General features: G+C 40.0%; 2 protein-coding genes across 2 annotated transcripts in view; both read left to right on the top strand.

Annotated features, from left to right (window-relative positions):
* Window positions 1–14: 14 nt before the first annotated feature.
* The window catches only part of LOC307213994 (uncharacterized protein), a 28,818-nt gene continuing 18,156 nt past the window's right edge, over window positions 15–10,676 (top strand). The window contains exons 1-3 of the mRNA XM_079972330.1: window positions 15–132; window positions 3,462–3,807; window positions 4,782–4,823. Coding sequence (XP_079828456.1) covers window positions 3,615–3,807; window positions 4,782–4,823 — 235 coding nt within the window. The 5' untranslated portion in view covers window positions 15–132; window positions 3,462–3,614. The remainder of the gene's footprint in view (window positions 133–3,461; window positions 3,808–4,781; window positions 4,824–10,676) is intronic.
* Window positions 4,782–10,676, top strand: part of CNKSR2 (connector enhancer of kinase suppressor of Ras 2) — a 248,492-nt gene continuing 242,597 nt past the window's right edge. The window contains exon 1 of the mRNA XM_079972207.1: window positions 4,782–4,877. Within this exon, the coding sequence (XP_079828333.1) occupies window positions 4,814–4,877 (64 nt within the window). The 5' untranslated portion in view covers window positions 4,782–4,813. The remainder of the gene's footprint in view (window positions 4,878–10,676) is intronic.

Below are 10,676 nucleotides of genomic sequence, written 5' to 3'. Positions count from 1 at the left end.
GACACCATCCTAATCGCACTGAGGTAACTGGCTGTTTATGGGCTTCAGCTGCCTTACTGAGCAAGTGCAGAATCATTAAAGTAATATATACCAGTGGGCTACAAAAACACCACAAATAAGGGAAAATATTAGGTAAGTATACCTGTGAAAATACCTCTTCTGAGATATTGGGCTGCCTCTGATTATGAGGTGCCTCGAGTCCAAAGCAGCCTGAGGTGAAGTGGGCTAGGCCTGAGGCTTCAGAATTGCCTTGGGAGGTGTGTGTTTTTTGGTATACGAGTCCAAAGTTGCTTTATTTTGAACTTCCTACAAGTTCTCCAGTCGCCACATAAAAGGAAAATACTAAGGAAGGGGCATGTGGGAGTGTAGTCATGTGACTGACAGATTTAGCTTGCAACCAGAGAAAGTCTTATGAGGGCTCTAAAGGGCATATCAGAAGCTGTTTGCGTTGGGAGATTTTGTCTTGTTGCCTGCTCTTGTCGGTGGCTGACACAAAACTCCTCAGCCTTGGAGCAGCCACCTTGTGAATGGTGCTGTGTCCCTTGGCCAGCCTATTTACCATTAAGCACATTAGCCATCCAACTCAGCCATCCAACTCACTTCACTTAGTGGCAGCGCATAGAGGTTCCCAGAGCATGGATAACTGTGGCCAAGACATCTGCATTCAGGTATGGTCACAGTGGGTAGATCAGCCAATATACAGTGGTACCTCAGGTTACAGACTCCGCTAACCCAGAAATAGTACCTCGGGTTAAGAACTTTGCTTCAGGATGGGAACAGAAATCGCACGGCAGTGGCGCGGTGACATCGGGAGGCCCCATTAGCTAAAGTGGTACCTCAGTTTAAGAACAGTTTCAGGTTAAGAACGGACCTCCAGAACGAATTAAGTTCTTAACCTGAGGTACCACTGTATTGCTCATTATGGGGCTTTTAAAATGATGGGATTTAATGATTAGATTATAATAGATTGGAATGCTTTCTCTCTTCTCTCTCTCTCTCTCTCTCACACACACGTTTCATTTAAAAGTTATATTTTCATAGCCAAAAATGATTATTCTACAATGATGTTCACCGACGATTCTTCATATTCAGACTCCAAATCGTTACATATTTCTGATCCTTACGGCATGGTAGATTCAGTCACAGGAAAGAAGTTGCTGACAGACACAAATCTTTCCATCTCTGTTTCCTTGTGGAGCAGTATGATCCACTCTTGCTTGAGGCATCAAGAGTGAAAATGTTGACTCAGGCTGTATGAATGCAGATTTGGAAAGGTTCCCTGAAATCTCCAAAACAGAAAGGCAAAAAGAAATAAAGCTAAAGACATATAAAAATAGAGACAAGGCAGATTATTATAAAAATGATATTTTTATATATATTAAGACCTTACTACAATAAGTCAAGAATCAGAAGCTAAGGTAGGGTAATTCATTGTTTTCTGGTACTGTTTATTAAGGAGGCCATCGCTTAAAGAAAACAATGTCTCGACACACAAACTCCAAATTGTGTAACAGAAGTAACTTAGCCATCAGTTTTTAAAAAGGCAATGAACTCAAAAAAGTATATGCCAAAGAATACTTGACCAGAGCTAATAACTGAAATATAGTAACGTGCTAGGTCTAGATAATAATTATAAGGTTTATTTTCTCTGATTTATTTTGAGACTTCACGTATAAACTTAAGGCTCAAACTAGACATGATGTGCAAATTCCATGACTGGAAATCTCAACAACATATTTTGGTTTTACAAAAGCGGCTGTCCTTTCTTCATCTAACCATGGCACAAGGACCTAACCCTTTTCTCCACTGCTCTGTTTTCCCACAAAAATCACCCCCCCAATCTTCTATTTGTCCCTGTTGGATAAATGTATGGGCTTGTAAACTCAGTGAGAAAATGGCACATGAAAAAGAGCTAAACCCCTCAGCCCCCATGCTACTGTCCTGATTTGGATTCCTACGACTTCCATTTTTGTAAATGGGAAAAAGCAAATATTGGGAGTGGAACATCTAGTTTGATCCTGATCTCTATAATAAAAGGGTTCTTTCTACACTGGAGTAGTAAAGCATTTGATCTGCATGCAGAAAGTCCCGGGTTCAACACCCAGCATCTCTGTGTAGGGCTGGGAAAGTTACCCTGCCTGAAACCTGGTAAGCCACATGCGTGACGCCCCTTCCCCAGTCTGGCCAGGATTGCCAGGACGCACAGACATCCCTTTGAGGATTGCCAGTGCCTTCCTGGAAGGCGCTCTGGCGATCGTGGCAAGGGGGCACAGAGGGTGAAAACTGCCCTCTCCGCCTCCCACCCGGCGGACCAGCACTCACCCATTGGAGGCAAGGGATGGCGCCCCCTCATTGGGGGGGGGACTCTGCTCCCTGCCTAGAAATATTGAGTGGGCTGAACCCCCTTCCGCCCCCTATAGTTGGAGCCCTTGGGTGCCACTCATGCTACAGTGTGCCTTGCCACCTGACTGAACACTCTGCTGTCTCCAAGAAATCAATTTCTGCTAATTCAGGATCCATAAAATTGTAGCTCCTCAGTTTTAGCAATGAGAACATCCCGTCTGACTAAGCACCTGATGCACCGCTTCTCCTGCAACTGCTGCCTTGCTTTTGGCTCATCTGAACATCAGTTGTTGCTCTTTCAATTTGACTCTTGCCTGCCTTGAAGTATGGTAGCATCTTTTGCTATTGTCACTATAACTTGACCCCCCCCCCTTCATTTCTTTGGCTGTATCCCTACCCTTCTATGGCCTTATGCCTGCAAAGCCTGTACTCCAACATTATGCTTCCTCCCACTCCAAGAACTAACACTAGTGTGCGTAGCTGAATTAGGGTATATAAGATTTTTGGGTACAAAAAATGTGTATGAGGGAACATTTCATAAAGGAGAAGTTGCCTAGCCTTGCTTCATGCTATGTAATCTCTTTTAAGATTCCTACAAACACCTTTAGACTATACTCTGCATTTTAATACTACAGCAACAGATGCTATAAACTGCTGGGAAGAGATGTTTAAAGATTTAGTATGGAAAGGAATTGTAACAGTTATCAACATAGCTTCATTAAGCTATGCATGGCTTCTTCCTGAAGCCCTTGGTGTTGTCATGGAGACCACAGCCAGAAGAGCTAAGGAATACCCTGTGTGCCATTTTAGTTCTCCACTGACTGATGGGTGGGAATATTGATCAATTTTATTCATCTAGAAAAATGCCTCTCAAGCAGACAAATTTAGTTCACCACAAATTAATTTATTGGCCTTCTGTTAATAGGTAGGATATGTGAGATTTCAAAATATAATAATACTTTACAAACCCACCTTGGGAATGAATAAGCAAGTAGATTTAACATGGTATAGATTAACAGTGGAAAGAACAAGATATACACAGACTAAAACACTATTTTTGTTTATTAATATAACTCTTGTAATAATATTAGTTCTATACTCTCTCTCTTCTTTGCCAGGAGTTAAGATCAACTTTGTCTGGCTAAACAAACCACCAAGAGCGGCAGCTAAGATAAAGAGAGAACGTGAAACTGCTCAACACCTACTTTGCCTCTGTATTCACCCCAAAGTAAAACAGTGCCCAACCTGGTGATAACAGAATAAATGATGCAATGAGGGAGCTGCAGCCCAATATAGGAAAAGAGGTGTTTGGGGAACACCTGACTACTTTAAATGAATTCAGATCTCCAGGGCCTGACGAGCTGCACCTAAGGGTACTAAAAGAGCTTTTGAATCTCAGAGCCTCTGACTGGAGGCAGACAAATGTAGTCCCCATCTTCAAAAAGAGGAAAAGAAAAGACCCAGGTAACTACTGACCCATAAGCTTGACATCAGTGCCATGAAAGGTCCTAGTACAGATAGCTAAATAGTTGGTCTGTGAGCACTTAGAAAAGGATGCTGTTATTACAAGGACCCAGCATGGGTTTCTCAAAAACAAGTCATGGCAGACAAATTTCATTTCTTATTCTGGATGGAGTTACAAGCTTGGTGCACCAGGGGAATGCTATGGACATAGTGTAGCTTGATTTCAGTAAGGCTTTTGACATGGTCCCCCATGATATTCTTGCGTGGAAGCTGGTAAAGTGTGGAGTAAGTGAGTTAAGTGTTTGGTGGATTTGTAGTTAGCTGATTAACCAAACCTACTTTGGGAGGGTATGGGTGTGAGAGAGTATGTACGAGAATCATTTTGCATATCTTTGTAGGCTCTTTTCAGTCATAATCAAATATTACTAGCTTGTAAAACAATGCAACTTTTTATTGCCCAGTTACTGGCTTATATAATGCTGTGCTACATTTATAAAGGTGAAAGTAAAAAATAAAAATACTCTGGTTTCTAAACTGAAATGAATGGTCATTAGATTCTGAAAGAGTATTAATAGGATAGTTTTTGAATCTGCAGTTTGGTTTTAAAGCATTCAAAAATCTCCATGTTATAAATAACTTTGATACAAAAACATGAGGTTGAGAAACCTTTTTCCTTAAAGTAATGCTTGTAAGACTAGAAATAGATATACTAAGCTGGCAGTGTTGAGATGATTATTTCACAAAGTGTTGTTGCAAGTGTGAATTACTTTTCAAAACAGTACTAGCTAAAGCAGTGGTAAAAACTCCAGCTTCATTTGAAAAATGATGTGCCATAGAATATAAGTGTTGGCAAACATTTCAGTATTTTTTAATGTGTGTATATACAACCTTCAACCTGACCTCAAATTGTGTTTAAAATGGCTTCAAAAGTAGAGAAGCACAATTTATTATTTTGTTCCTTTCTTTTCTTTCAGTGCCTGCATTGCCTTGGGTTAATATTATCACCATGGAGCAAGGTACACTCAGAACCATTACCTGTCTATTTAAATGCTTCTTTCCAATGGGAAAAGGTAGGCCATATGCCACATAGCTATGTTGTAAAGATTTATGGTTGAATCCTCACCCAAAAGCTCACAGAGCTTTCAATGGTGCTTGAGGGAGCTCCAGTGTTCCATCAACACCAGTGATTTAGACCTTCTAGTAATTTAGGCTTTTATGTGCAGATGTTACTGATGGTCAAAACACACAGCGGAACATTTGACAGAATCTGTTGAACAAACACTAAAAGACATTATTACAAATAACAAGAAAATGTGAAATAATGCAATGAAGAATGATTGTGATTAGTTGCCTGTGATTATTGATATTTTATTTATACGAAACAGAAGACTTCCCAAGCTGCTTGTATTTTTACTTGTCCATACTGGGAATATGGGAAAGATAATAATAATTTAATATGTGGTCAATATTTGTTCAACAAGACAAGAAACAGTTTCTAACACAGACGTCTCATTGTAACTACTATCCACAGGAACTTTTCTTTTGTTCTTAGGGTCTTCTGTGTCCAAAGAATTTTTTTCATGTGAGTGACAGTACTTTCTGGTGTTAGATATAAATGAGTCTTCCTTGGAGGTTGGAGTAAATGATCCTTGGTTTCCTCCCAGCCTCCAAGATTTTTGTCTTGCATTTTACCCTTACATTGTTTGTGCCACAAATCTTTGCATACATGATGCATCTTGCTAGAGGGAAATGTGCACTTAAATGAATGAATAAAAGTTGTCACAGGGATGGAAAATTGACCAACTCATTTTACTTTCACAGAAGCCCAAGCACTTTTATTTAAATATGCTTTCATGTTACAAAGGGCTGCTGCAAATCATGACATTTAAACAGGGACGTTGAAAACCGATTGAAGAGGAAAATTGCTTTCAAAAGAGAGATGCTTGAAAATGGAATGTGTTATTTTGTCTACATTCAGTGAATTTCTAATCCTTCACTCTTAGGCTTCCTGCTTTCTCTTTTCTGTAGGTCCAGTTATTCCGTCCCCTGTGCCATCTGCCTCCTCTCAGGCCCCTGTTGCAGGGCTGCTAAGAGACAGGTGACAAGGGTGCAGGTTTGCTGGCCCCCAAGCCAGCAGTGGGCTAAATGGGGATTAGAAACATCATATTCTTTATCTCAGTTCCTTCCTCTACCACCATACAATACTGTCTGTCTTGCAGGAGGCTCACCAGGGCTGTGTGAGGGGGCTGAAGAGTATCCTGTTCAGGGCCCTCTTAAATCTGGTACCAACTTTGATTGCTTCCTTCCTCTTAAGCATTTCCCACCTCCTCCTTTCCCTTCCACTTCATTTCTTTTACTTTTTCGAGGTCCTAGAGGATCCCGGTCCTTTCCAGCATTATCTTTCTTCTCACATTTACTGCACTTACTCTCTGGACAATACACAATACAGATAATTACAACCTTGCTGAACCTTCACCTCCCTGTTAATTTTTGACTGTTGCCACATCAAAGTGCCAGTAAAGGGATTTGGGAACCTGGGACTGTGGATTACAGGTAATGTAGTATAAAGTCAAGCAATTAACATGTCAAGTTTCAGCCTTCTGTAAATGAGCCAAGTAGATTTTTCTTCCTAACACATCTTTATCAATAACAAATAAAACATTGTTTTTAATTTGGAACTCAGCAGTTTGAGGCCTTCTCTTAAATTACCTTTAATTATGGTGCATCTTTCTCTGGCATCAAGGGTTTCCCCCCTCTGTCAATAAACTATAAATGCCAGAACTAAATAAATAAAATATATGTGCTTCCAGCTCTGGTCTTTAAAACACATTGATTTACAACAGTAAAACAAGCAGTAAGTCATTTTGACTTTAAAGCCTGTGATAACCATTTTTTTTTTAAAAAAAAAATAGAGTAGCTTGCTTGTTTTATAGTTAAAATTGATCACCCTGTCTGACTTGAGAGCACATCAAATGTTTCCTTATTGCTATGGAAAACATTTAATCAGGCTCATAAATGTAAACAGATCTTTAGCAGAGTTCAGAGATAATCAAGCAGACCATCACCAGCTAACAGATGGATATGAGCCTAAACGACAGTGAAGTGCATCTTCATTTATTAGTATTATATTTTATTTTAAAATACATTTTCCTACCATATTTTCCCAACTGCCCCATTTACTACAACTTTTAGCAGTTTATTTTACCGATTAAAATCATGTGCATGATGATTCTTGGCACAGAACCACAGCTTAGGCTTTAATCCTGTACACAGTGGGACATACTTCCCAAGGATAGGATTGTTCTGTTTATCATGAAATAACTTTCACTCTGTGTGTGTATGCTACATAATGTTATATTTTGCTGTACTTGATGGGTGCATTTTAAATATTCTGGAGGCTAATACTATTTTCAACTTTATATTTATGTATGAAATCAGCATACACTTACTGTCTCCAAGGTTGTGCTTAGGTGTAGATCATGTACCTGTTTCCTGAAAGCAGTAGCTAACTATCTTACAACTGGGTTTTAAAACCCTTTTTAAAAAACCTTTAGCCCTGCCCTGGGATTGTTTCAGAGAAGGATGTGGTGTTAGGTGAGTAGATTCCAGGGCAGGCTGAATCACCCTGATCTGGGGGCCACAGGGTGGATTAGTGTGTGTGTTCATGCACAGCCCGACTGAAAACAAGGTAGGTACCAACCCTGTTGAGTTTTTGGTGCTTTCTGAAAACATATTACTCACCCAGGCCTCTGTGAGAGTGCTGATAACTGGCCTTGAGAGCTGTTCTGGTTACTGAATTGGTGGATGCATTTTAATTTATATTTACTCTAATACTTTTTATTGCAATTGTTTCTATTGGTTTAAAATTTTGGTTATGAGGTTGTCTTTTAAGGTTGTAAACTGCCTTGGGATTGGTCTGGAACACTATATATAAATGCCTAAAAACAGATTAATAAATAAATGTGTGAATGAACCAAATGCTGCAGAACTGTTGCAAGCTACAGTACAGTGGACGCTCGGGTTGCGAATATGGGTTGTGAATCGGTGCTTCTACGCATGCGCAAAGCGCGATTTAGCTCTTCTGCACATGCACGACCACCAAAACTCAGAAGTAACCCGTTCCAGTACTTCTGGGTTTCGGTGGTCCGTAACCCAAAAAAACTCAAACTGAAGCGGCTGTAACCTGAGGTATGACTGTACTTCTGATGGAAAAAGCAGTAAGGCACTGAAAAATATGCTTTGTTATGATTTTGCAAATACTGAGTAAAAGTTAATTTGTACCAGCAAAAGGTGAGCTATATCTGCTAACCATTTCATGTATCAGAAGCAGAAATAGGACATATTTTCATATCGCTAAAAAATATCAGCTAGATGGGAAAGGGCAAAAAAAAGCTTGAAAAGTTTTTTGAAACAAAGCAAACAATAAAAAAATGCTTCCCTTCAAGACCTGCAACAAATCTCTCATTCCATACGCACTCTCAAGTTGATTATCCCTTCTTCCCTTTTCTGGATGGCATTTGAGGTATGAATTGCCAAGCCCATCTGTCCCAATATTCACAGTAATTCTTGGTTGCATGAGATCTGTACATGCTGTGCAGTTTTCTGATGGAACAGTTTGTTTCTTCCCTGCAGTAGTCTTCCTTTTTGCTGAATAAATTGGCTTCTGACCAGCTCTGGGTCTGTGACCTTCCAGTCAGTTGTACAACCTTGTACATACTGAATCCTTTTAATATTTGACCTGGGAAGTTGGAGCAAATTCTTTATCCTGCCAGCATCCAGTAGCACTTGCCATAAGTTCTTCCAGATGCCTTTTTAATTCAGCATTCATCTTTATCTGATTGTACTGTACATTGGTTAAGACTATGTCTGGTCTTTACTGAGCATTTTAAAGCTCTGTTGGTAGAACATACAATGCTTAATCTCAGGGTCATTGGTTCAAGCCCCACGTTGGGCAAAATATTTCTGTATTATGGAGGGTTAGAGTAGATGAGCCTCACAATACCTTCCCACACTACAATTCTATGATTCTTTACCAATGGCTGTATGACAGTGAGCATTCATCCTGATTTCCTTGCAGATTGTTTATCAGGGCCTGCCCAATACATTTTGGCACCTGAGGCGGATACCAAAATTGTGTCTGCTTCCTTGCCAAGGAAGAAGGGGTGAGGGAAGATCTACATTGGGATCTGCTGTCCCTGTGAATCCTACCACCTGAGGCAGTCATAAGGTGCCTCATAACATGGGCTGCTTCTGGTGTTTATACATATTCCTCTGAATTATTCACTCATCTCAGTTTTCAGTGCATTTCCTTGTCACTTTCCAAACTGCAAAAAGACTGTATTTTTTAAAAGGAAGATGTGGATTTGTTGTGCAAGGGCAACAGAGAACGTTAATCCTTTTTAATTGTGCAAGCCTAAAGTTCCAGTACACATTTGAATCCCTCCCACAAAATAGTGACAGTTTTGAGGCACTCTTAGATATTTTCACAATTGAAATGGAAAGTTGAAAGGGACACACACTGTTCTGGATTGCGGTTCATATTTTCTTTAAAATGATGCACAGAGATGGAGACTGGGAGAAAGAAAATGCTTTCCCTATTGAATGATAAGGCTAGGCCTGGATATAAACAGATACAGCTCTGATTTCCTTCCAACAACTTTTCACACACACACCCTAAAATGGTATGTTTCTTGTAGTAATCCACAGTATAGAACGTGTGACTACATTTTCACAATTGTTTAAAAACTTTATCATCAGGCTAACAGTTCCTGGATTGTCATTTCACACCACCTCCATAAAATCCTATTAATAATCTAATCTACATATGGGACAGACAGCTCAGAAAACCTCAGATATGTTGGCTCATATGATACCATTATTCTTGTTCTCCTGTTTTTCCTGTTTAATTTTCATTATCTTATGTTCTCTTGCTGTTAGACTCACTCACACTCACACATAAATGATAAGATGCTTTGATTCAGGTTTCCTTGTGCAATAAATTAAAATACCATAGCTTGTATGTGTGTGTATTGTTTGAAATGCTTGGTTTAAGTGACACTCAATTAGAATATGTTCTACTTGGTATTCATATATTATAAGCTCAAAGCAAGACCTATGGTCTTTCATGCAGAAAGTATCTTTCAAAAATATGGTAAGGACAAGTCTGCAAGGGCCCAAAGGATCATTCAACTGCTGCTCACTTAGATTTGGGAAGATCAAATTATTTAAGGGGTTACACTGAATTCACACTGATTTATTTTACCAATTCCATGCAGTTTAGGGAATTATCTAAGTGCCACAACAAATGGAACACAGGGGTGGTGTGGGGACAAATGCCCAGCCTACACGTAGATCCATTGTATGGGAAGCACCATGTGGAGACAGCAAATTCCCCTTTGCTGCTGTGCTTAGCTTGATAGAGGTGGTCAGGGGTGGACTTTGTCTTTCAAAGTTCAGCAGGACCCTGTACGAGCCCAAAATTCAGCACCCCCTGCCTTTCAACTTCCTTTCTGCTCAATTCACTAGGTCATAGTTATATGGCCTTCTGTTGCCCTTTAGGCCCTGTGGCCTGGTGGCATAACTGGTGGCACTACTATAAATCCTCCTCTAAGGTGGTACAACTATATAGTGGTCCTTGATTCTTTGGCTACTATCAGAGGTCAGCTGCAGTAGTCTCAAGCAACCATTAATAACAGCGAAGTTTTTCATACAACTCTTTATGGGTCTTGATCTTTTTAGGGAAGCTTCCTCCAGCAATCCCTTTTTTGGCCAACAGCTAGAGACAGTCTGGTCTTCTTGCTATGGTGTTGTCACTCAGAGAGAAGGGATGCAGCTTCCATTGACCATTATTTTTCAGGCCAGTAGTAAAG

Source organism: Podarcis cretensis (assembly GCF_951804945.1).
Source record: "Podarcis cretensis genome assembly, chromosome: 4".
NCBI classification, from domain to species: Eukaryota; Metazoa; Chordata; class Lepidosauria; order Squamata; family Lacertidae; genus Podarcis; species Podarcis cretensis.
Note: the sequence above shows the minus strand (reverse complement) of the source record. Positions and strands in the feature narration are given on the sequence as shown.